General features: G+C 40.5%; 3 protein-coding genes across 4 annotated transcripts in view; 1 reads left to right on the forward strand and 2 right to left on the reverse strand.

The window, feature by feature from the left end:
- The window catches only part of CPSF3 (cleavage and polyadenylation specific factor 3), a 28,613-nt gene extending 23,721 nt beyond the window's left edge, over nt 1-4,892 (reverse strand). Inside the window, exons 1-4 of one of the 2 annotated variants that reach the window (XM_060234165.1) lie at nt 4,605-4,892; nt 1,487-1,550; nt 585-682; nt 120-248 (exon numbers count right to left, since the gene is read on the reverse strand). In XM_060234165.1, coding sequence (XP_060090148.1) covers nt 120-248; nt 585-682; nt 1,487-1,550; nt 4,605-4,675 — 362 coding nt within the window. In that variant the 5' untranslated portion in view covers nt 4,676-4,892. Of the gene's footprint in view, nt 1-119; nt 249-584; nt 683-1,486; nt 1,551-4,604 lie in introns of those variants that run through there. The other variant, XM_060234174.1, reaches the window with a different exon arrangement.
- Nucleotides 4,806-12,858, forward strand: ITGB1BP1 (integrin subunit beta 1 binding protein 1). The gene is made up of 7 exons (XM_060234211.1): nt 4,806-4,996; nt 5,369-5,459; nt 6,043-6,121; nt 8,641-8,777; nt 10,410-10,502; nt 11,623-11,772; nt 12,324-12,858. The coding sequence occupies exons 2-7, from the start codon at nt 5,388-5,390 to the stop codon at nt 12,393-12,395; spliced, it is 603 nt and encodes a 200-aa protein (XP_060090194.1). The 5' UTR covers nt 4,806-4,996; nt 5,369-5,387; the 3' UTR covers nt 12,396-12,858.
- Nucleotides 12,859-18,484: 5,626 nt separating this feature from the next.
- ASAP2 (ArfGAP with SH3 domain, ankyrin repeat and PH domain 2) overlaps nt 18,485-27,177 on the reverse strand; it is a 128,696-nt gene continuing 120,003 nt past the window's right edge. The window contains exons 23-28 of the mRNA XM_060234071.1: nt 25,818-25,979; nt 24,584-24,743; nt 23,165-23,235; nt 22,539-22,645; nt 19,136-19,258; nt 18,485-18,914 (exon numbers count right to left, since the gene is read on the reverse strand). Coding sequence (XP_060090054.1) covers nt 18,840-18,914; nt 19,136-19,258; nt 22,539-22,645; nt 23,165-23,235; nt 24,584-24,743; nt 25,818-25,979 — 698 coding nt within the window. The 3' untranslated portion in view covers nt 18,485-18,839. The remainder of the gene's footprint in view (nt 18,915-19,135; nt 19,259-22,538; nt 22,646-23,164; nt 23,236-24,583; nt 24,744-25,817; nt 25,980-27,177) is intronic.

Genomic DNA, 27,177 nt, shown 5'->3' on the forward strand with positions numbered 1-27,177 from the left:
AAAGAATGCCCCTCTCAGGCAACACTGTTACTAGGATCACTAGGAAACTGTTGTTCAAATTACTGTATCATTTGTTTTCCCCACAACTTAAAAAGAGCTGTGAAAACTATTTAACTCACCTAACTTTGACGTAGTCTGAAAGAAGCCATCTGTAAATTGCTTTTGTCGCATGGGTCATAAAAGTTCTGCCTTTAAAACTCGTCTTTTGTAGAAACCATGGTAATGCTCCACAATGATCCAAGTGGAAACTGAAATATTAGATTTGAAATCAAACTATGTAAAACACCAAGACACTAAAATACCAATCTTTGAGATATCTAATAAAATACCAGTCTTTAAGATGTCTATGCACAATAGGAGAAGTATTGACTAACCAATCTCACTCCAAAATGTTAAACTTGCTACAAAGAACATGGGAAAAATAAAACAAAAAAAGGCACCAGGTTTTAATGGCTTTATCCTGGAATTTTATCAAGTCTCTGAGAACATAATTGCCCTTCCTTACACATACAGTTTGCCTCCCGGCTAATAAAATGCTCAGAGCAAATCCCCAAGACCTCTGCATGGATCTACACGAAACTTACTGACTAATCAGAAGGAGATCAATCTCAGCTGGGTCTATCAGATCAATATAAGGAAGAGCGTCCATTCCTTCTAAGCCAGGATGAATTCCACAATCAAGCTGAAAACACACATCAGAATGCTTTTTAAAAACAAAACAAGCAAGTGGTTTATAATACAGACTAATGAACTGATGATTGCTATTTGCATTACATGTCTTGTGCTTCAATATATTATCTTTGAAGTGTTTCAGATGTTCCGTGTCTTACATGGAGGTTCCCCCAGCTGAAAGCTGGCTGTACTTCATACAGGGGGTATAAATACTTAATCCAATCAATCCACTAAAATGCCTGCATACATAGATTCCACTCTGTTTTGGTCAAGAATGTACAGCACAGAAATGGAGCTTCTTTATGCACTACAGAACATCCATGTTCTGAAACTGGGATTCTCCAATTTTGCACTGGTGGGATGTTTTGGAGATTCACTGTGTCTATCTCACAACAATCTGCCTCCAAGGAGATGTACTGGCAGCACTTGCAAATGCATACATGGAGTGTGTGTGCATAAACAAAACATTAAATCTATATGATGGAAAAGTATATTGTTGGCAGATGGTACACAGGTGATACAGCTGGATATGGTATTTACAGTCAAACATAAATTTAAGCAGAGATCACACTAAAACAAGGACTTCACCATACAGTCTGCTAATATTTGAACGTAACAAAGTTTATTTCAGGATATGTTTTAATACACTATGTCTATCACTTATCATTTTCTCTAGAACACAATATTCTAGTAAATTAAGACATATCAAACTATTAACACTACACCTGAGTGAACAGCTAAGAACTTACATACAACAGATATGCAACTCAGAACAAAGAAAATTTGTAAATAACTTAGCACAATGAACAATTACCATGATCTTCCTTCCTTTAAACTCCAGGATAATACATGATCTTCCTACTTCCTGCCCAGCACCCCTGTGTGAAAAGAAAGCCACAGTAATTTCCTGACACAATCACCCATCCATAGTAAAAAAAACAACAGCTTTTACTTGGCAAGTGAAATGAGGCCTTTGAGTCATATCCGATAGCTTTGCAATCTGGGATGGATCCTATGGTTCCATTTCAGTGTGAGAGCCTTGCTGCAGGAGGAAGAAGTCCTTCCTCCAATAGAAAATTCTTCACTCAGTGGAGGGGAAACAGATCTAACTCACTGCTTATCTGTAACTTAATTAGTTAACATGAAATCTCCACTGAATACTGAGATGCTGCAATGAGACTGGGCAATGACATCTTGTGTTTCAAGTTTGAACATCTGCTCACCCCATTTTCAGAGGGAAGTAGAAAATGTAATATATTTTCTTCAACAGTGAAGCACAGAATAAAAGTCAGCATGCATGTGCAAAACAACAATCAGCATTCTTCAAGATCTAACTAGCTCAGCCCCCAAGCCTGTTTTCAATGAGAGCCCAGAAAGCTGCAAGACACAATACAATGTGATATCTCATTTACAGACTGAGGCAGTACATAAATTGTGTACATATATTCAGGACAATTTCAATAAAATTTCCATTAAAAATCAACATCACAGTTCCACCCATTTTCAAGGAGGACATGAAACAAGTAAAACACTGTGAATTGTCTCCTTTGCAAGCTGAACAACAAATAGAAAAGTAGCCAACAGTTTTGATGCAACACCCAAAGTCAGCTTTATGAATACTGTCATTTACTTGTTAAATGACCGGAAAAAGACTAGATTTGGATTTTAATTTACCTGACAGGAACTTTACAGCTATCTCACCTTAGCCAGAACAAAAATAACACTAGAACAAAGTAGGAGTCAAGTTTCACCTTTAAGAGCAACAAATTTTTATTCAGAATGTAAGCTTTCAAGTGCCCCAAGCACATTTCATCAGACAAGGAATCAGACTGTACCTGATTTCTTGTCTGAAGTGTACTTAGAGCACATGAAAGTTTACATTCTGAATAAAACTGTGTTGCTCTTAAAGGTACCACCTGACTCCTACTTTGTTCTACTATTTCAGACTGGCTCCCCACTTAAAAATAGCACTAGTTCATTCAAGAAATAAGTTTCCAGAGCTGCTTGATAATATACTACAATAACACAGCACCATAGCAGAACTTGCCACAGTTTCTATGTCTTGCATCTATACAGCCTGGTTATAGGTGTGTTTAGTTCCACTATGTTCAACTGGACTTGCTCTCCAATAAAACATCAAAAAGTCTTGGGGTCACCACAAAACTCTCATTTCTGTTGGATCTGACAAACTGTGGCACCCTTCCGGAGTTTAGCTAGATTCAAGTACAATATTACTTTAGAGACCAGCAAAATTTAGAGTGTGTGTGTGTCAGTTTTCAAGAATAAAAGCTCTGTTTGTCAGATACAAGTGGGAAATGGGGATCCATGAGTCCTTATATTCTGGCCAGAAGGTGGGACAGGTGTTGCAGTGAAAGAAGACAGAATGTAGAGATCAATGCACATTGTAATCAGCTTGGTTAGAGGGGAAATGCCTAAGGGTGGAAAATTAACATCTGTAGTGAGATAAGAATCCTGTATGTCTGTTTAGCCCTGAAAGTGGGGTCCATGATTCTGAATTTGTGAATGAATTCAAGTTCAGCAATCTCACATTATCAGCTCCCCTTGAAGCTTCTCTGTAGACTGTCACAATTAGGTCAGCAACAGAATGACCTGGAAGATTAAAATTTTCTCCCACTGATTTTTGAGCATGCTGATTTTTGATGTAATATTTATGCCCATTTATTGTTTTACATGTGGACTGACCTGTTTGTCTGATATCTGTTGACACTCAATGGCAAATATAACAATGGAAGATGAACAAATGAATGAACAAATGAAGTGGTATGGCTTGTATTGTTAGGTGTAGTGATTGTGTTGTCAGAGCCAATACAAAGATATCTGGAGTCTGTTACACTCTAGCAAGCAAGCATATAAAGGGTTGCAAATATGTTCATTCTTAAATTTGTAGAGATTTCTTTGTTCATGGGTGGCTGAAGGGGAACAGTAAAAATGCAGATTTCCCTATCTGACTCAGTATAGCTAGGGACACCATTTACCTGCTTCAGGGGGGCATTTGCCTACCTCTTACCATCCCAGGGGCTGATGCAAGAATGGTGGAAATAATGTCTGGGCAAAAACCCAGGAGTCACATCAGCACATAGCCCAGCATGATGTGAATCTGTATCACAACATCATGTCTGCCTCTCACCCCATCCTGAGAGCTTCTGGGGATGGCAGGTGGTGGCTTGGGGACCCTACATACACCCTTCTCCATCACCTCATTCGGCTGTATGTATAGACCAGGCCTAACATGGCAGAAACAGGGGAAGGGGGAAGATGTGAGAGAATCAGGCTTGCCAAGAAGCCCGGAAAATAAAATCCTTTTAAAAGACTTAAATGTGTGGAGATGGGCAGCTGAAGTTTTTCATACTATGATGGGAATAAACAACATCACCGGATAAATAATAGCCCACTAAGTGGGCAGCCATGTTGGTCTGAAGCAGTAGAACAAAGCAGGAGTCCAGCTGCACCTTTATGACCAACACAATTTTATTCAAAATGTAAGCTTTCGTTTGCTGTAAGCACACTTCATCAGATGAGGAATGAGGTACAGTAAGCAGAGCTACATATAGCCATAGATATATAACATAGATCTAAACCACCGCCTACCAGCTATGCCTAGCTCTGCTCACTGTACCTGATTCCTCGTCTGAAGTGTGCTTAGAGCATACGAAAGCTTACATTCTGAATAAAACTTTGTTGGTCTTAAAGGTGTCAGTTGACTCCAACTTTGTTCTAATACCCACTTAATCCGTGTTAAAGGGACACAACCTTTCCCCCTCCAAGCAGGTAGCAATCTTAAAGAGAAGATGCATGCATACACACACACCCCATAATGGAAAACAACAAAAAAGCACATAAACAGCCTTTAATGCTCCCCCCCAAGAAACGCCTGCCTACAAACAACCTCCAGGAAAGCCACAGTCACTCACAAGGGCCGAATCAGCAGCTGGTCGCTCTCCTCGGCCGGGATCAGCGCGTCGGCCTTCCGTTTCGCCGACATCTCCGAGGAACGAAGAGAGACGCGGCCAAGCGCGCGCCCTTTGCCGGCCGTTGCACCTGGCTGAGCCTAGCTCTTCTCCTTTTCTCGAGCCGCCTTTCCCATCAGGCCCGGAAACGTCTCTGCAGACCGCACTTCCGCCCCTCTGCGCCTGCGTGCAGACGTTGTCCGGTGTGGAGACGCCAAAAAGGTCCGGAGAAGCGGAAGTCATCCTCAAAGGGGGCGGCGCCGAGAAGAAAGAGGGATTTGCTTTCATCTCAGTCCCTTCTCTGCTGTTGCCGGGGCTGTGGGAGTGATGTGAGCGTGCTGAAGCGGTATTGGAGGGTAAGAGATACCTGTGAGAAGCTGGTGGGGTTTGGCCGCGGCTGTTGTTTTTTAATTCTTATTTTGACAGGACCTCTGATGCCTTGGGCAGTTTTTTTTCCCACTTGTGGAAGTCCCATCTGCTGAGTGTCTGCATTAAAATTAGCGTAGGACTGCTGAAGTTAGGCTTTGAGATGCTTTTGACATCAGTAGCTTGGCTCTGTGTTTTATGTGGGAAATTGGAGTAGCTATATGCGTATGTATATTTAGGATTGTCTGCATGAAAATAACATACTTTGTTTTTTAAGTTTAATGCTTAAAGATTAATCCTTAATCTTAAGGATTGTAGGTTTAAAAGTGTGGCAGACGTGACTTGCTTTTTTGTCCTGACAGCACGGTCTCTGATAAAATAATGTTCAGGAAAGGGAAAAAACGGCATAGTAGCAGCAGTTCGCAAAGCAGTGAAATCAGCACTAAAAGTAAGGTAAGGTGAATCTAGTCACAAGATCATGATTTTGGAAATGTTTCTTTTATGGGATTAAGGATGAGAATATATTTCTCAAATGTGCCAGCTGTGAAATATGCAGATACCTGAGTGATCAAGAGGTATTTCTTATCCAGCCTCACAGTAATCCAGTTTCAGATTTACAAATCTTGATTTAGAAAGTAAACTGGCCCCATTTAAAACTATATGCTTATTTTAAAGAGGACTTAAGAAGATACTGATTATCTTAAAGTTGTCTTAAATTCTCATTGAAAAAGTAGATTGTAAATAACTGGAGGAATGCTGCTTTGCTTGGGAGAAATTTTAATTTGCTAAAGGATTTGTGAAATCATATACAGTAAGTTGGTTTCAGTAATGTGGAAGATTCAGTCCAGTTGTAATTGTAGGATTTTCCCATGTAGTTGGACATGTTGATAGCTTACCATTATTCTTGTGACATTGTCATCACCTTATCTGCTGGGTGGGTATTGGTGAATCCTGTAAAAGGGTCTGATCATACCATACAAAATCAATTTAACTGAGTAACTTAACAATACTTTCACATTTATTTTCTCTTGCCTAGTCTGTAGATTCTAGTCTCGGAGGGCTTTCAAGATCTAGTACTGTTGCTAGCCTAGATACAGATTCCACAAAAAGTTCAGGTATGTACCCAGTGAAGGCCTGAAGCAACTACATTATAATTCTAGGGATGTTTGTGGTTCAGTGTTTGAAACAACTTATGGTTATATACAGGATTGTGTGCTTTTGATACTAAAAAGGAGAAAATAATCAAAACTGTGACAGGGTAATCCAAACTTTGCGAGCCTGTGTAGTTTATAAATTACTTCATGTGTTCATATTTTATATGATACAAAAGTGTATGTACATAAAACTGCACGATTTCATTGTTTTGCAATGTTTTAGTTTCTATAAGTTATTCTATTTCTAACTAGTCATGGAAACAGATAAACATTCAGGTGATAAAGCTATATCAATTGTATAATATACTGGGTTCAACGCAAGGAAGAGGTGAGGTGGTAGTGATCATAGCTCTTTATTTCAGTACAGCATAATATAGGGCTGCACTCTAAGACTGAAACACTGGGCCAACGGGGCCAACTTATATACACTTCAAGGTTCCCACACTAGCACGCCATTGGATCATTCAAACCAGCAAGGGGCCTGTGATTGGATCAGGGCAACAGATATTTGGATCCTGCTGCCCATTGTTCCTGAGTCCCCATGCTCAGTCCTTACAGCTCCAATGAGCCAGGCAGGAACACACACAGATAGTCTTCACTTTGGTCCACATATCTTATCAAGTTTTGCCCACACACCTTCAAGCATATCTTTGCTTTCATATTTACTTTAATGAAAGCTGAGATTCTTAGGAAGCTGACTGATCTGGCCCATAGCACATAGCCTGTGTGGTATAGCATGGAGAGCTGGATTCAAATCCCCTCTACCGTGAAGCCCAACCTACCGTGAGAGCTAGCTTGCTGTAGTGGTTAAGAGTGGTGGTCTCTGATCTGATTTCCTTCTCCACATAAAGCCAGCTGGATGACCTTGGGTCAGTCACAGTGCTCTCAGAGCTGTCTCAGCCTCACCTACCTCACAGGGTGTCTGTTGTAGGGAGAGGAAGGGAAGGAAATTGAGCAGAGACTCCTTTGGGTAGTGAAGGGCAGGGTGTAAAACCAGCTCTTCTTCTCATAGAGTAGTTGTGAAGATAAAATGGAGGGCATGTGCACTACCTTGAGCGGGAATAAAAATGTGGCAGACAGATTCATTCTGGGGTGGATTGTAGGCACTCCCTTCACGATCACAGCATATTTACAGGCTGCATTCAAGCTGTAACTAAACTGCAGTTGGACAGGAGCGCAGCTTGTTGCAGTGCTCATCTCCCTCATTTTGCAAGAGGTGCTTGATTGAAAACTTAGTTCAGTCCACTGCCAATTTGCCATGATATCTGGATGCAACTGATGGATTAGTTCTTCCCCACTGCACTTCAGCTTGCCAATATTTAAGCTGTCACAGTACATTGGAACTTGCTTAAATGGGGCACTGTTGCATGCTGTGTTCAGTAGCAGTGTGTGGGCAAAGTGAAAGAAATTAGTTGGCACGAGGAGAGCATGAGATCCTAGCAAGAAGCTGGGTTAGTGCCAGGTCACAGTTTGCATGTGGTTTGTTGCAATATTTAAAAGCTGCAACAGTGTACTTATAGGGTGTACATCTGGATGCTGTTTATGTTTCAGTTTAACAAACATAAATGCGGCCAAGACTCACCTGAAGGGGCCAGATTGCTGTGCAGGCAGAAAAGGGCTTAGGAGATCCTCCTCACCTTGGTATAAAGAGTCGAAAGGCAGGAGCCTTTGGCAACCACACTGACTGGCCCCACGTCATCTGGGTGGGAGCCATCTGGGGGATTGGCCAGATCAAATCTTGGCAGGCTCCATGCAGTGATGTTTTCGGTGGTTTTTCACTTTCTGTCACAGCTAGTAGCTCTGCTCATCTGGATGGATCTTTTTTTTTGGGGGGGGAGGATGGCCTGTGTGTCCACCTCCCCCCTCTTGGGGGACTTCCTTAAGGATGCCCATGCGGGATGCCCAGCCCAGGCAAATTGGAACCGCTTAAAGGCACCTGCCCTTGTGACACCAAGGATATTTGTTACTGCTGGGTTTTTTCTCAGCAGGCAGGCTATTTGATTTCCTAGGATCCACCCCTATGCTTTGCCAATGTTTCCTGCTTTGTAATCAATACAAGCTGTGGCCTGATTTTGTTCCAAAAGATAGTGTGTTTTTTGTGGATTTCTGTAAGACCTCTCCTTACTAGGTCGTGCACCTGCAAACCAGTTCAAGTCGTTTTAGCCTGCTGCCTCTAGTTGGACTCAAGGGGTGAATGGAGAAATCCAATGATTGGACATAGAGAAGGCCTAGGCCAAACATAAACTGTGCAAGTGTGTACCCTAAGCATAGCTTAAAATAACACACTAATTCTAGCTTGCGTTGCCTTGAAAGTATAGTTTGAATTCTTGTATGCAACTATGCATCTGGTGATGTGAAAGCTTATGCTGGAAGAATTAAAAAAAATTTTTTAAGGCACTACTTACTTTTTAAAATATTTTCTGGCAATGGACTAACATGGCTACCCTTCTGGAATTATTTCAACATGTGTTCCTTTATAGGTCAAAGTAACAGCAATTCAGATGCTTGTGCGGAATTTAGAATTAAATATGTTGGTGCCATTGAAAACCTGAAGCTCGATGAAAGCAAGACTTTGGAGGGACCGCTGGACTTAATAAATTACATCGATGTTGCACAGGTAAAGACTTTCTGTCAATATTTTTACAGATTAAATGGGCGCATGTCACCTTTTATACTTTTGTGTGCCAAATGTGGCCTCTGAAATGGTTTAAGTAAACAGAGTTTGCTCTTCAGAATTTGGTTTCTGGCTCCTGCCAGACTCCCATATTATTATAAAGCAGCAAGCTGGGCTGGGGATCTAGAACGTTCATTTTATATAGAGATTTTTCTCAGGACTTGATGTGCCTCAGGAAACATATTGCAAAGAATTGTCTGTTACAGTTGGACATTTTCAGATGTGAGTGACCTGCATAGTTACTGTGCAATTTGCTTTATAATTTAGCTCATTCAGATTCATTTGTGTATAAACACTGTGCGTGCTTCTGCAAGGCAATAGCTGTGCAGCTTTTCTACTTGCTTGTGTTTGGTATCTTGATAAGAATACAGTTCCTTTTCTAGATGAACACGAAGGAAGAAGGAAAGTGAAATGCTTCTGATCACCTTTCTATCCCCTTCTGAAACTGTTCTGGATGCAGTACCTTCATGGGCTGCATTTCCCAAATGCTTTTGCCATCACGTTCTAGTTAGTTATTCTTTTTTTCTGTACAGAACAAGGTCTTCAGGGTGCACAGTGAGCACTCTGTTCTCATATTTTGCAACTTCCTTCTAGAGTAAGTCATCTCATTAACTAAGTTAAAACTGCAAACAGACCTAGAGTTACTTGGGTTGGCCTCCCCTACTGTACTATCCTACTGTGCTGTTTTGCTGCATCGTATTGTTGTGCCATCTGGTCCTGCTGAACTATTCTGTTGGACTGTATATTGAAATTGGTTTTACTGTTATGCTGTTTTATTGTTATGTTGATTTTATTGTGATTTTGTTATTCATGTTGTGCTCCGCTCTGAGCCCTTTTGGGGAATGGGTGGAATATAGATAAAGATTATAACAATAATTTAGAAAGGGGAAGCAGGAACAATACAAGGGATAGTGTGGCTCCTGTTTAAAAACTGCTGCTCTGCATCCACTATCCCCCTGAAGGAGGATTGCATAGCGATCTGTAAAGCTACCTGTAAATGCCTGACAGGTTCTTCAAAGAAAAACCCCCATCCTTCAACTTCAGGAAATCTCATCCATCCTGCAGCTGTTTAAGTGTTTAAACAAGCTGGTAGGTTCCAATTGCCACCTGAGCAGCAGGACATTTCTAAGGTGATGAGACCTGGAGTGCTTTGTTTCACGCTGTGTAATTGTCCTCAGTTGGCCTGCCAGTGGCCAAAGCCATTTTTTAGCTTGTACTTACAGCAAGGTCTGTATCCTGTTTCCCCTCTACTTTCAATTATGTGTATTGTAGGCATGGAAATCTCACACTGATTGGTGTGAAGTGTTCCTCTTGGCGCTCTGCTTTGTGGGCTGCTCTTTTCTCTCTTCTTCCAGGGACTTCTCCAAGCTATTTTCTGGCTCACAGTCTCACTTGAGAAATTTCTAGATTTTATTCAGCATGCTCAAGATCTGGATTTGCTTATTTTGGTACCAACCCATTGCAGAGGCCCGAGAATTGTGAACTGAAAGTTTAAACCCGCCAACCAAAGGGCTAGTCATTAATCACTTATGCTGATGTGTGTGCATGTAATACTTTTTGTTTGTCTCTTTAAAGCAAGATGGAAGGTTACCCTTTGTGCCTGGAGAAGAAGAATTCATCATGGGTGTTTCCAAATACGGTATTAAAGTCACAACTTTAGATCAGTATGTAAGTAATTATTTTTTAAAATCCTGTTTGTTGGCCGTAGTAGGAATCTTGAGAGTTCTCTAGTCCCCCCTTTGCAGTGGGTTTAGCTATGGGAAAGGCAAATGATTCTGAAAATCTGACATGCTGAGACACCTATTTGGATACTTATTTAGTGGTATGAAAGCTTCTGGTATACTTGATCTATTTCAGATCTGATACAGTGGGGGGAAAAGCGACTGTTGAGCAAGAGTCTGCTCTTTGGCCTTCAATCTCAAGACGTGCATCCTTATAATTTCCCCTGGTGCATAGACATAGAGAAAATAGCTTGCGGTTGCTCTACCGAGATTTGCATGTCTTTGTGCAACTGCCCTTCTAGGAAGAATCACAGCCAAACATTGACTATCCCTCTCCAAACTGGTTTTCCTCTTTTCCCTGGGATTTTTGTTTCCTTCAGTGTATATTCGCACAGGAGCTGTAGGAATTGTTTCCTTTGAAGTTTGTGGTAGAAAGACCTAAGACCTCAGTGGAACAGGCTTCCTCGGGAGGTGGTGGGCTTTCCTTCCTTGGAGATTTTTAAACAGAGGCTAGATGGCCATCTGACAGCAATGAGGATCCTGTGAATTTAGGGGAGGTATCAAAATATCTGCATTCCATCACTAGAAGCACCTGCACTCTTTTTGAATGCTGAAGAAGCAATGCCAATAGCTCGGCTCCTGCCTAGACATGCTTTACTGGGGGAAAGAGGGAGCTGACTTTTGACCAAACACTACTTGAAATACTGCTTCTGGAGAACAGGGGACCCCCCAGGAATAGCTTAGGGTGATTCAACAGAAATTGCTTCCCCCCCCCGCCCCCAAACACACCTACAGAAATTTTTGGCAGGGAGTTAAAGTGGCTGCAGGGCAGGAAGATGAGGTCTTTTACACTGGTTTTTATAAGTTCAGTGTCTTCTGTGCAACCAAAAGTGAGTTGACTTTTGGTGGTCAAATATATAAATAAAAGGATTATTTCATTTTGGCAAATAAAACGTGGAACTACTCTGCCATATTCCCTAAAACTCCCAATGACAATTTGCTAATAATTGTCTTGAAGGCCACATCTGTTTTTCATGAAGCTTAAAACGGATATGTGGACCTTTCAGGATGTCTTGCATAGACATGCACTCTACCTGATTGTGCGGATGGTTTGCTACGATGATGGCCTGGGGGCCGGGAAGAGTCTACTGGCTCTGAAGACGACAGATGCAAACTATGAAGAATACAGCCTTTGGATATACCAGTGTAATAGTCTGGTAAGGTTGACGAGTAAAAAGTTTTAGCTTGCTGGGGAACGACTTAAAACATGCTCTGTGCTAAAAATTTGTTATGGCTGGCTGCTGTTCAAGCTCCAGTTCATGGTAGTGGGTACCCTGTAGTTTCAGTATAAACAATCAAGAATGCATATTGACAAAGAAGAAAATCTGGTCTGTAGTTAGAACTGTGTTGTTTTACTAGTAAGAAAGAACAGTTTCATATGCCACACAAGCCTAAGTGGTTTTTAAAAATAGCATTAGATTCCCAACAGAAAAATCCTAAGCATAGTTACACTTTTCTAATGCCACTGTAGTCCTAGAACTTCAGAAAGTTTAGAAGGGTTTAACTGTACTTTGGACTGCACTTAAGTCACATTCCTGGGCTGTCCTGATTGTTTGACAACACAATAGGCACTCTTCACCTTTAAACTGAGCATATCGTCTAAATACAGTAACAAAAACCTTGAGAAGGGATCCTAGAAGGCTGAATGCTTTTATGTGTTGACATGCAGCAAACAAAACTTAAGCATCTCATGTTTTCTCAAATACAGGAACAAGCACAAGCTATTTGTAAGGTATTATCAGCAGCATTTGACTCAGTTTTGACATCTGAGAAGCCCTGAATTTCTGCAGCTGCATCTCATACGGAGAGGGAAGTACCACTTGCTGTGGCTGTACAGCAAACAGAAATCAAAGCAAGGATTCTGAATGGAACAAATGTGAACTTCTAAACAACCGCTTGAACATACTGTTCAAAGGAGCAAGGTTTTGTTTTGCTTTTTGTAAATATAACTTGCTTGCTAAATCTGTGTGATGAAGAAAAAAAACCTCAGCCATGAAGCTCATGGGGTGATTTCAGGCCAGTCGTTCTCTTGATCAACCAAACCTACCTCACAGGGTGGTTGTGCAAATAAATGGGATGGAGACCAGGTGTGGAACCTTAAGTTCCTTGAAGGAAGATGAAAGCTATTATAATAATAAGAGCATAGCAAAGACTCAATGTTGTACGATATGCTCAGTCTCATAAATATCAAATCTTAATTTTGCTAAGATTTTTGTATATGCTAATAAAAATATTGTATGATAGATCTTGCTGATTAATTACTGCGTGTTTGAAGTCACTCACAATTTATAGACTTTCCTACACTGTAGTGCTTAGAGGTTCACCTGGGAGACCCAGGTTTGAATTCCAGCTCTTTAACGGAAACTTGCTGGGTGACCTTGAGCTGGACAGTCGGGTTAGAATGGATAAAAGGAAGTACTTCACCCAAAGGGTGATTAACACATGGAATTCATTGCCACAGGAGGTGGTGGCAACTACAAGCGTAAACAGCTTCAAGAGGGGATTGGATAAATATATGGAGCAGAGGTCCATCAGTGGCTATTAGCCACAGCATTTGATGGAACTCTCTTTCTGGGGTGGTGATGCTCTGTACTCTTTCTGCTGGGGGGGGGCAACAGTCGGAGGGATTCTAGTGTTCTGGCTCCACTGATGGACCTCCTGATGGCACCTGGTTTTTTTGGCCACTGTGTGACACAGAGTGTTGGACTGGATGGGCCATTGGCCTGATCCAATATGGCTTCTCTTATGTTCTTATGACACATACTGTCAGCCCAACCTACTTCACAGGGTTGTTGTGTGGCTAAAACAGACAAGAGAAAGATGTAAGCCGCTTTGGATTCCCATTGGGAACAAAGGCAGTTATTAGTAAGTAAATAAACATACATAAAATAGGTAATCAGTTTGGACTTAATAGCATTTGTCAAAATTGGACAATGTCCTAAAAATATGTGGGATTCACAGTGAATATTGAATAAAAAGATTTGATACTCTGCCCTTAAGACAAAGTATGGTTTTCACCAAAGATTTTATATACACATGGACAGTCAAGATAAGGTTTAAAAGTAGTTTATTTCCCAGTCAATTGACTGGTTCAACAGAAGTAAAATTAATCATGCTCCAATTATAAATCACTGCATCCAGACACTAAAAATAAGAATTGATTTAGGTTATACAATGTATACAGTTGCTCTGCAACTAAAACAGTCAAACCATCACATCAAAATTATACATCTCAAGTAGCATTCTGAGCTGTACTTTAAGTGTCTTATGCTCCTTTTTTAAAATAAACAGCCATCTTGTAATGTGCCCACTAAAAGTCTGCTGAATATCATCCTGTACTGTCAGCCATGAAATGGAATTCTTAGCATTTGACACTTGTAAAACAAATCCACAATCCTGAATATCTAGCTTTTAATTCTACCTTAAAGGACAAAATGCCATAGATCTGAAGGTCAAGTCTTGGGTACAAGTTCAATGCCATCACATAACAATGAGAAAATACTCAAAGGTATTCAAAGGGTTTTTAAGGACAGTTAAAAGCACTGATGCTGAGGCTGAGATAGCTATCTTTAGGCATACCCGAGAACTTAGATGTGCCCGGTGGACTTTAGTCCATGTTGGATGAATAGAACTAGCTTATGTGATTGTTTTGATCCACTTCAGTATGAAATCTGATGGCCAGAGAAGCTTCCCCAAGACAGCTCTGCACGTTAGCTGTAAGATTCTGTGTTAAAAATACTGTACATTAAGTGAACTGTGCAAAATAATGTGCCAATTTATTTTCTATAGTTTACCAAAGGATAGAAACATACAAAATAGCGTTAAAAGCCAAACCAAATTCACCAACATCTGAATAAAACTTGTAGTGGGAAACTATTCTTTCTAAATATACATATATATGTCCTGGGAATTTTGAATATGTAGACATAGCTTTTAAAACTTGAAACCAAGAATTCTGAAACATTCCAGTTTGTTCCCATTACACTGCAACAGTGTATGATAAAATGGGTTTGCTTCAAATATAAACCAATGGACTGTACTCACACAGTTGACGAGTTGCCTTGAATGTACCATTTCAGCACGGCAGTATAAAGGGTGAGATCCAGCATATTTCTTTTCCCAATATAAATATACCAATTGGCTCTTTTCCTCTCATCTATTACAACCTATGCTAGTCAATATATACATAATTTCTGTGTCAGAAATTCAAATTTCTCTTGATAAATCTAGAGATACGATAGTCACAAAACTTGTGATCAAAGCCAGTGTGACCTGGGCAGTGGTATTCTAATCCTATGCTACCAGTGCAGTTTTTTTTGGTAGCATAGGCAACATTAAAAAAAAAAAAAACCTGCTACAATATCACAATATACAAACAGTAAAAGGATGTTGCTATGTTTTGGAATATTCCATTGTCAATTCCGAATTATGAAATCTATTCACAATTATTAACAGTGTAACTACCGTGGTCTGGTGTATATATTAAGAAGCCAGTGTGAGCTAGCAAGCAGATGGAGACGCTTGCAAGGTAGTGGTGTGTATCTTAATACAGTGAGCATTTAGATCAATTCTCTGCTCTGTTACTTCACCACAATATCTTATGAGTGCGAACATATCTCTATGTGTTTTAAAAGAGAGAGAAATACAGTACAAAGTTTAGACATCATTTTGTAAGACAGGGACTGTGAGCAGAATTTCATGAACGGCAATGAACACCTAGTTTATTTAACTGATAATTTTTGCCGTATTTTCCTTTAACAAAGTGTAGTTGCCTCAAAAACAACTTAAGAATGAAATAAAATATACAGGTTAAATGTATATTTAGTATACAAAAGTTGAACCTCATATCTACAAACTCTGAGGTAAGAAGATTCAAGGTTTAAAGGTAATATTTCCATCAAATCATCAAAAGATTCCTTCAGAGAAAACTGAAGTCTTTCCAGACAGTCTTGTGTGTGCGCAGTGCATACCTATTGCACTCCTGTGGCAACAGGCTCTTGTTTGGAAAGTGAGATTCCTGCCTACTAAATGTCCGTTTTTGCTCCTGTGATTGCTGAACGGATTGTGACTTCCGGCAAGTCGAGGACATCTACTAGATAGTACAACACTGAATGAAGGATACTCCCCACCACCACTGCCTACGATGCAATTTTATGTGCACATGGAAGGGTTTTTCAAAACAACATTGTAACTATTTGGAAGGCATATTTATCTTACAAAAAGAATGACCTAATCATCTCCCACTAAAGTGGTGCCTTGCTCTTTTTTACAGCCTCACAGAGAGAATTCTAAGTAATTCATAACACACACATACCACTGGGAGGGCACACAGCCTTTCTTATCTTTCCAGACTAGCTCTGTCTAGTGCCAAAGAAGCAGGGTAGCGTATCAACTGGTTATAGTTCCTCAGAGAAATATGGTAACAGAGTTCCAGAAGAAGAATCAACTGGGTGGAGTTTTATACTATCTGGTTGACTTTCCAGGATCAGATTCTTCATTTTCTTGAGAGGATGGTCAATGGCTTGGATTCTAACTAGTGTTTCTGCAGATGTGAGAATTTCCACTTCTGGGTGTAATTTTCCTGCCTCCCATGTTAGCTCAAAATGCCTCCTGAAATCCTGTTCCTGGAAAACAAAGGACCACTAGGAAAAGGATTTCAGGGGGGGATTTTTGGTTCTTTAGGGGCTGTGAAATTGTTTTCCAAGGAACCTGAATAAAGTTCTCACTGCCTTAATGAGGGAACCCGCTCCAATCTAAGTCCACGGTCATCAGTGTAACCCAACATTCTGATCTAAAAGATTTTCCCCTCTTCTTCCAGCTATCACAACTGTTGATGCTGGCTACCCTTTTTGTTCTACTGATACCGGTTTATATTCAATGAGCTACTTAAAACAGACACTGTATTTATCCTGGATAACTATCTGGATAACAAAATGATTACTATCATTTTGCCAGTTCACAAGTAGGAAAAGAACTAGTACATGTTGGTTGAGTAGAGGGCTCTCTATTTTCTATCTGGATAGCACAGCTGTTTGAAATCAGTGGCTTTATTTGCGTCCTTTTAATTCCCCGTTATAGAAGACATCATCTTCAGCTGCCTGAGGTAAAGTACTGTTCTGGTCTATGAAACCTATGGAACCACTCTCCCAAAGGTTTAGACCTAATTCTGCCACTTTTGGAGGTCCCTCCTTCCTTGAAGAGGGAAGCTGAAGTGTGACAACCACTTTAATGCCACACATTTATTAGTTACCATAAAACAAACATGTTTTCTTTTCTGGCTGCCAGCTTTGGGATGATGGTAGTGACACCATTAACTCCCAAGCCCAGCTGGTAAACCATGCGGCCACACTGCTTTTGTGGGTTTTGAATGAGTCTGGGGATGAAATTTTCTTGCCATGAACACACATTTCTTGTGACTTCTGGAAACATTTTCTCTGCAACTATATTATGTGGGACCAGCTTAATGCTTCTGCCTCATTGTCTGTATTTTTGTTTTAAGGAAGGAGAGGCAGGTTCCCGTAAGGATGTCTTTTCTGTACTCTCCAAATTCTTTCCAGTTTGGTAGATGGTTTATTTTTTATCCTGTGCCAAACATTAGGAATTGCTATATTTGTTCCATCTTACTGTTTTAAGGGTTTTTCCTTGCTCTTTCCAATCTGGCCTGGGAAGCTGGAGAAGGCCCTTCTTTTAGAGGACTAGGCTCTGCTTCAACTCTACAAGGGCAAAGTATAATTCCAAAGGATTTAGAATGCCCTCCCAGAGTTATGGAGTACGGGAATTCCAAGGTAAACACTTCCCTTGTTTGTCATCTATTTCCCAGTCTTATTTAGTTCTCTGCATCCTCTGCTGGAACATACATCCCATTTGCATTATTTATTTATTTTTTGCTTATAAAGGAATTGATTAATCTTTTCCATTCCATTTACAAAGGGGCAGATTATTAGTCTAGGTCTCCACTAGAGTCAATATAGTATTAACAGAGAAATACAGGAGTTATAATAACTTAAATGAAAGTTTTGCTATGTTTTGGTTGTTAGACTTAGAAGTTGTTGCATCTGCAACAGATTTTGGCTTTTTTAGGCTCAAGGTGTTGCAAAAGGAGAAGCACTTCTGCCTGAGTGAGGGTGCTCTGCAAGCATGTGCTTACCATGCATAAAAAGTGCATATGCTTGCCATTCCGATGTATTATAATAAAAATAATTTTTGCTGCAACTTGCTGAAAGAGCCTGCAAGAATCCAGTCCTAGGTGTACATGAACAGATGCCTTCATTTCCATCTGGTAACGTTCAACCTCTCTCATCTCCCTTAGTCTCCTCCATACTCCCAATGTGTATACACATTAATTCATGAGCACCTGGATTGTCATTTGGACCATTACTTAAGGCGTGTTTTTCATCATTCTCTTTGATCCATGCAATTTTTTAAAAAATCCATAGTGAGAATTGTGTCTTCCAAGATAGTAATCATGTCTGCATATGAGCACCTCTCCCTTTAAACAAATGGAGGAGAGTGTTTCTTTTAAGGGCAACCCATGTGTTTCCACAAGGTAGTCAAGTTCTCTCAACTCTCCTCATGGCAAAGCCCGTTTCCTTTTTTTTTTTAAAAAAGGGGGGGAGATAAGGGCTTCACTAATTCTGCTCCAAGAGAGCTGGAATTTCTGTCCTCACATTTTTGAAATGTACCAAGTAAAACCAAAGAAAATTGACTCTCATGGGAGTTTTCAGTGCTAGTATGCTGTACCTCAACACAGGCTTTGGAACCCCTACTGTGCAAAACAAACACAAGGTATGCAATGTAAGATATAATGTACTCGCAGCACAGTTCAGTCAAAAATCTCTATGCTCATCTAGAACACCTAGCCCCGTGGTGTGTCTCAGAAATGTCTTTGCTAAAGGGAGAAGCTGTTACATCTAGGTTCTGGAGAAAATGTTTAAAGGATTTTATGCCAACACATATATGAAATACACATCACATCTTTTTCATGGATTTGGGCTCCTGCTGTATGATGTTTTTAAGGGCTTTCCAGTTCACCATGAGAATATTTGCAGTTTATCTGCTGTTATAAACCAGACTTCCTATGGGCAAACAAAAAATCTTAATTCCATTTGAAGACTTGCAATAATGGTCAACATTGGTGAGTTTTCAAGAACAATCCTTGTAACATATCTGTCAAAAGGCTTTACAAACTCTGGAAGTGAAAGTCTCTCCATGTGCAAGGAGCAGTTTAATCAACAATAAAGTGCACGAAAGATACAGGGAAAGCTCCTTTTCGGTTAGGTTCACCATCAATATGTCCAATCTGGAAAAGACATCAAATAATTTCAGAGTTAAGGGTTGAAAGTCTCTCTTTGTTCAGCTACTCTCCATGTAAAACTGCTTTAAAATAATTCTTCAGCTTTAGCAATTTAGTTTTGTACCAAAAAATGGACTATAGTGTTATGTATGCAATGAGACAGTAAGTGATGTACTGGCTAATTAATGCCAGGAAAGCCCTGCGAAGGTGCAAATTCTAATACTTACCCACCACTCCTGATCTTCTTCACCATCAACTATGATGATATCACCCTCTGAAAATGTTAGCTCATCTGGATTATCTGCTACACAGTTGTAAATTGCTTTTACTCTCTTGGGTTTTGTTTTTGACTGCAACAGAAAGAGACAAAATAGGTAAATCACAATGAAGACCTACGCCAGATACAACAGCAATTTTATTCCCTTTGCTTTCAGCTAACAGTTGCACTAGCATCTGAAGAAGCAGGCTAGGTTTTGAAAACGATAAATTATTACAAGAAGTGCAGCTTTATTTTATTATTATTTTCTATAAAGACTAACTGGGGACGGCAATGGCAAACCACATAAAAAGTCTGCCAAGAAAATGTGATCTGACATCACCCCATGGGTCGGGGACAACTTCGTACTTGCAGAGGGGACTACCTTTACCTTTTTATAAAGACTAACACTGTGACAGATGAATAGAAATGCTTAACTCCAGGGAAGTTATGAGCTGCTTGCTTCCTTTTGTATGCAAGTGTTTCAGGCAGACCTTTTTTTTGTAGCAGGAAAGCCTTTGCATATTAGGCTACACACCCCTGATATAGCCATTCCTCCAAGAACTTACAGGGCTCTTAGTACAGGGCCTACTGTAAACTCCAGGAGGATTGGCTACCTCAGGGGGACGTGGCCTAATATACAAAAAAGGCCCTGGTCAGGTAAGTAGAACAGCCCATACGTGAATCTCCCCCACCCTCCCACAAATGTGTGCATATATTAGATGTATTGGCTTCTTGAAGTATGCAAATGGAATAAAAACACACGACATGCTTTGATGGTCACAGCTTTTTATCACTAACACTATCACTACAAACAGGTTTTAATGCCTACTTATGTATGAAACAATTTAGGAAGATTTCCACACTGCTTTTGCCTTCTGGATATCCAATGGTTTAGATCCTACTTGTGCTTCAGCTGGCAAGAAAGGGGCAATGTCCCAATTTCCCATCTAACTGCATCCCCATCCCAGATGGTTTTTGTGCACATGTGTTCCACAATCCCTGGGGGCGGGGGGATTGGGCCAGTAGGAAAACTAGTGGGATTCAGCCTAATATTCTCTCAAAAAGATCTCACCAGCAACAGGTACACACTTTGGACTTCTGCAAATGGAAAGGGTTCAGCCACAGCATATTGTTACATGTCTGTCACCACATGTGCAGATAATACAACAAGCATATGTAACAACTTCAAATGCTGTGATGTATACTTTTGCATCTGTACTGGACTTGATCTTCTCAGATGAGTCACAAAGGTTAATATCAAGTCTGAGAGTCAAGTATATTAATAAACTTTTGAGGTGCTTATTTACCACATTTCCAGTCCACTCTAACCTATATATAAAACAGTTGACGCAATAGCTACAAAACTCACAGGAAAACACAGAATAAAATTAGTCACTAGACAAGAAATAGTCACAAATCAAACAGTCATCCAGCTAACCCAGCCACCACCAAGAAGAAGAAAACACCAACTGTACTTCTGTTGAAATCTTAGATTTTTACAATTTGTATGCTCCTGCCCCAAGACGGATAAAAATAAAAACAGCTGAAATTATCTGAGTAGGGCAGCGTGGGATGAAGAAATCTTTAAGATACACTGGAGTCCTAGACCACTCAGGATTTTAAGCATCAGCAACCAGAACATGGCACTGAGCCCAAAAACTAACTGGAAAGTGTGCAGATGAAACAAAAGAAAAGAAACATCCCTTGGTGCTTTGCCCTTTCCAGCAATCTGGCAGCTGCCTTCTCCACTATTTAAGACATTTGTTCCAAGTACATAGTCATTGGCACCAACAAGAATCTTCTCCTTCCAAAACATCCAATTAAGATCTTTCATTACTCTTTCAGAAATTCTCCAAACATCACAGCCCACACTAGTAGCAGAAAAAAAAAGATGGCATTTTCACTTTCTAATACTCACTAGAAACTTTGGGACATGGACAATTTGCCCACAATACACTGGCAAGGAAGAAAGATAGCAAAAAAGGCTGTATACACTGGTTTCCAATTCAAATACTCTATTAAGACACAGATCATGGCTTACAAGAAAAAGATGGATGTATACAGATCCTTTTGGAGCATGTAAAGGAGACTGCCAACCAAGCCTGTGATCTGGTGAAAGCTAATAAACCTTGTGTTTCACTTCATGTTGTTTCAAATACCTTCCTGGGCCTTTTTGACTATCACTCTGCAGTATAATACACAGCTGGGGGACAAAATATTGCATATGTGTACATTTTATTCAGTATTCCTAGAAAATCTAATTGTGTAACTCTCATCTGTCCCGCCCAACTCTCCTATCTCCAGCTAAAACTAGGGAAATTCTTTCATGAGTCTGAACAAGAAACCATAGCAGAGGTTGGAATGACTATTTTAGCAGACCTGGTTTAAGCTAAACTCATTTAGCTCATATCCTTTAGCTGAGGCCTTATACTAAAGCCGCTAAGGTGCTTTGATAAGATCTGTTTAGCTAAAGCTCTTAAACTTAGGATGTGATCGGTTTTACAACAGACATGGATTGAGAAGCAAACAGAATAACAGTGAAATCCTAACAAACAAGTTACATCCTTCTAAGTCTTTAAAAGGGGGTAGAATTAGTATGGCATCAATATATGATGGGCAGGCTAGATTTTAGCAATTTGGTGAAGACTGTGCTTTATTGCCATAGCATACAAATGATTTTTTTCTTACAGTTGCCAGATACTCCTGGCAACCAGTGGGATGGTATGAGGTAGGAACGTTCTACCAGCATATGGAGGCCTATGCCAGTGATGTGGTGGTGTCACTTCCAGCATACAGCAGAAGTGACGTCACTGCATTGTTGGCAATATGGGAATGTTCTGCTATCTGAGCAAAAAGTCTATGGTAGAAGTCAGACCATCCTCATGTCACCAGCAGCATGAGGATATCACTTCCAGTGCACACTGGAAGGGAAACTGCTGTTGCTGTGTTGCTGGCAATGCTAGCATAGACCTCCCTTTGCTGCCCATAGGTCCCACTGCCACCCAACTGATCAGTTTCAGGGGGAGGAGTCCCATGTGGGGGATTTCTTTCCCCCCAGTAGGGGCCTATTTTCTCTGCAGTTGTTCAACATTTGCCTCTACAATTAGAGGTATGGGCTGTGATCCATCTTTCTCCCCCCCCCCCCTTATTTCTGAGCTCTACCCCATGTGCATTCCCATTTGAAGGGCGAGAAGCAAGTGAAAACAAAGAGAGCTGTACAGAGACCACAAAGAAGATCACAGAGAACCAACTAAACTGAGAAGCAGCTGCCTTCTCCCTTCCGAATTATCCAATGCCACACAATGTCTTTACTACCTAAAGGAGGTGCTGCCAAATCCAAGCCTGAACAATCTTGACTCCATCCTACTTACCACTTGGGACTTCCTTGGCATTGGAGCAGGAGGTTGGATCGGTACAGACATGTTGGCAGAAGGGGCAACCTGTGATCCAGGCATCTCAGACACGGACGAAGACTCTCCTGATACTAAAAGAAAAGAGATTTTTAAAAAATTAATATTGATTTTTAAATTACATACCTTACTTTGTTAGAAAATGCACATTTATTCTCTCTTCTGTATCTTCACACAAGCCTTTTTTGTGGCTCCACCAAAACTGCTTACTGCTTTTCATGGCAACAACCTCTCCTTCCTAGGTCAACTAGCTCAGCATCCAGGCTTTAGTGCAACGGGCACTTACATGAACTTGAAGGGCAACTGAAAACAATGGGACTTGCGCATTAACCTGTAAAGCCACCGCTTCTGTCTCCCACTCATCCGTTCTGAAGATCTGGGAGATGCCTCTGGGATAGGAGATTGCTTTTAGGTACTTCCTGTGAGTTACTAACTCTGCTTTTTTCCATCATGGGGAACAGCTCTGCACAAACAGCAGTCTATGCCAAAATGGGACGATGTGCTGGTTTCACCACGTGCAGAATAAGACCATGCACCGGCCTAAAATTGTTCCAAGGGTTAAAAATAAGAATTTTAAAAATAATTACCACAAGACTGCTGCAAAGATCCAGCTCCTTTGTTCTGCCCCTTGTTAGCTGAGCTGGATGACTTGTCAGTCCTGTTCAGGAGAGAAACAACCATTCCTATCAGTGATCACCTCTGGGGTGGATTCCACCACATTTTTGTGAACTCTCGCTATTTTGCTTTCTGCAGCTTTCAGTATTCCCTAACAGCTAATCCCAGAAAAATCTGACAAGTGCTGACAAAGGTGCAAATAAGAATTTCCCTTCAAAATAAGGACATTTCAGGACTATCTCTTTTTTATGTGGCAAGTGCTCACTTGCTTCTCAACTTATTGAACTGGCATTCTTCAAGGCTGTGCTTCTGATGCATTTTCTGAGGATCCACTGAGCAACATTTTAAAGATGAGAAAATGCAATATTTGCCCAGGTACAGTTCATTGATTGTTAATGCAGCTGCTGGGGAGAATGCAGCTGTACTTTGGCACCAACTTCTGCACAAGTCTCCCTGCCCACACTCCTGATTTAGCACTAATCAAGACGAGCAGGAAGCTTCCTTGCAGACCTGAAGGTGATTTGATTTAACCATGTTATTTCTCTCCCTGCTCCCATTTACACTTATGCAGAGACCAACACACAGCTCGGAACAGTACGCAGCCCTCAGCTCCAAGTGGGTTAGCAACACCACTAGGACTTGGGGAAAATCCAACAGGCTTTTGTTGGCAAGAGGGAAAAACATCACGCCTACCAAAAGCCATCACTTGTTAATTTTAAAAGAAAAACAGGGAATCAAGAGATAGATGGTTTACATGTGGAAGGACAGCCTGGGATGTGGAGGTAGGCTCTTTTGTGTAAAAAAAATATCAAACAAAGACGGATGGAAGACTGCAGTCAATCAAAGAACCAAAGACCATTTTTGGAAACTTCCAAGGCCTGAAGATTACTGTAAACTCTTGAAAAGTAAAGTCTAGGCAGATTAGTCCTGAAGCTATGCCTAATACACACTCAGGGGAGAGTTAGCACAGATTGATCCCGAGTATTCATTCTTGCTCTGTAAATTTAAAACTTGTCACTGGTTTACAGAAGTTCTAGTAGGAGTTCCATTAAAAAAAAATCAGATCATGCAATCTAGGGAATCTGCCCATGCCCAATATACAGTATTTACCAAGTGTTTTGTACGACTACAGGGTTTCAAATTAGAAGTGTAATTGTAGTTTTTGCTGCTGATAAATTTTATACACCCTTACTGCTAGAGAGCCTGTCCACCCCCTGCTCAAAAGTGAATTCAATATAAAATAACATAAAATACTAACCAATGGCTATTCATAAATTTAAGAGAAAGGGGAAATGGCATCTCAGTAGGTGTGACATAATGTGCATTAATTTGGTGCACTAAAATCTGTGTAATCAGCTTGCAGAATTTTAGGAAGTAAATCACAAAATTACCCAGCAGGCTTTTTCTGAGAGACTCTACTTGGAGGCTGGGGAGGAAGTGGAGGTGGTGTAGGTTTGGATTGTGGTGCAGCTGGCTGTTTTGACTGGTGGCTCAAAGCTTCCAGCACACTGGCTGTCTTCACAACTGGAGGTGGTGCTGGAGAAAGAATACCTAGAAAAATGCACATATACATACAGTAAAATGATGGTGGAGGCTGGCATGCTTAAAAAGGACTCCTCCAAACAATTTTAAAATGAAATAAGTTAGTATTACACACTCTCTGAAATACAGTTCAAAACGTGGAAAATCCTTCATTTGTACCAAAATCTAAGGACCAGACGCAGCAAACCAGTTTGTCCTTCAAACACAGCTGTGTTATGTACATTCTACCTGCTGGGGTGCAGGTTGTGGTTCATGCCACTCCCCCAGAGTGTGCTTAGTATGAGCCCAGGCCCCTTGTGAACACATTTATATGTGAGCAGGGCTTCTACATTTTGGAATAGGCTACCAGAAGCTATCAGAAAGGCCCCCACACTGCAGTCGTTTCACAAAACATACAAAACAGAATTGTTTGGGAGGACATTCTTGTAGAGGGAACAAAACTGCACTGTAATGGCTCAGTTCAGGCGCTGAGTTTTATTATGTATAAAGTTCTTCCTATATTGCCTTGAACTGCCTTACGTTGGCTTGCATTGTTCTGTTTTTCCCCCATTGTTCTATCATCCCAGCCCAACTGCCTTATTTTGTCTTACCAGGAATCCTTGCTGTTAAATTCATATGCTGTCATATCTTGTAATCAGCTTAATCACTGACAAGTTTTAATCATACTCATAATCCACTTTGTCCCACTGAAAAAGGCGGACTTAACAACAACAGCCTGTCCATTCCACCCACAATGAACAAAGGGGTGGATGGACTGCACGGTATAGTTCATTTTTTAATAATGTATTTCATGAAAAATGGAGTAAAAAAATCACTGTGTGACTTCTGGAATAAGCATTAAGAAAGGCCATACCAGTATCTTGTGGCTACAGCCTGAATTCCTTGCTAAACTACCCTATGGTATCCTTTCCACGTAAGTGTGGGAATAAGCCATGGATGATCAACTAACCAGCTGGCAAAGCAAGCTCTGAAATGACATCCACCAGAGAGGAAAAGGCATGGAGTAGTGAAAATGGAAAGCTGAGGTCAACCATGATTAGATGCAGAAAAATAAAGGAAAGCAGGGGAAAAGTGTGAACATACTTGTAGATGTTACACGCAATGGTGGAACAGGGGGATGGACAGTTGGTGGATCAGATGAAGACCTCTGCCTGCTTATGCTTTCCATTCCTAATGAATTTGTCTTCCACAGTGTGTTCGATGAAGGAGTTGTCTGAACAGCACTGCCAAGAAATGAAGACTGAACTAAAAAGAAAGGAAAACATTGTATTATTTATTATAAATACTGCTGGCTGTGTAAAGAGGAGAAGGGGAGAGAAAAACCCAGCAGCTTTCCTGAAGTGGACTGGCTGCCCTCCAAAAGTGTACATATGTCAAATATGGGACTGTTCTACAGCTCATTTCAATCGATCAATCAATATATTTATTACGATCATAGACAGAATAAAACAAAAAGGTATCAATCGAGGGAAATAATATAAAGCTAGAGAACAATTCAATTTTACCCTGTAATAAAACAAATCAACTTGTTGCTGTGGATCTTTGGCATATTCTATAAGCAGCTGTGAAGAATTTTGCACAGTTAATAGTTGTTTGAGAGTTAGTCCCTTTCAGAAGAACCACTGCGATTTCTTTATCAGAACATCCGGGGTAAGATTGAAGCAGAGGGACAATGAACTTCACACGGATATCCACATACATATTACAGTCCTTTATCAGGCAAAAGTTCTGCCAGAATTGCTCTATGGCTCTATGTTAGGACCTCCACCTACTAACTATACCTCTCTTTTGGAAAAAGTGCAATCCAAATTTTTAAGATCTATCTTCCAAGTACCTAAGTGTGTGACTAATGCAAGTTTACATCTAGAATCGGGCTTGGTTAAAATTGAAGCTAAGGTGAAACTTACTTCCATTCTTCATTGGTTGAGACTAAGGCGAAATCCACAGGGTCTTATGATTTTATTTTTAAAAGATAGATTTTATTCATCCTGGGCAAAAGGGGTCCTTCGGAATCTCTAATCTATTGGATTGGCAGAAGACAGTGTCCTCCGACTAGACAGCTTTCATACCAAAGCATTGATTCAACAAAGGATACTCGATATTGAGAGGCAGGAAGATAACACCAAAGTACCCTTTAATTCCAGAAAACTGCAAGTACTTAACTACACCGGCTCCATATCCCTCATTACTGGTGGTACCCAGCTCATTTCATATTTCCACGTTCATCATTTATTGACTGTAAGATCAAGCAGTAAAAATGTGTGGATGGCTATTGCAAAGGGTATACCGTATGCACAGCTTTCAAAAATACAGGTCAAAGGATGCTTCCTTAATTAAAGCAAGTGCCTGTGTGAATCTACTACTATCTCCTGCAGATGGAGCTACACATACGGAAGTTTAGTGATTTGATAGTGGTTAAGTTGAGAACATACTGACTTAAAGG

Source organism: Heteronotia binoei, chromosome 1 (genome assembly GCF_032191835.1).
Source record: "Heteronotia binoei isolate CCM8104 ecotype False Entrance Well chromosome 1, APGP_CSIRO_Hbin_v1, whole genome shotgun sequence".
Taxonomy (NCBI): Eukaryota; Metazoa; Chordata; class Lepidosauria; order Squamata; family Gekkonidae; genus Heteronotia; species Heteronotia binoei.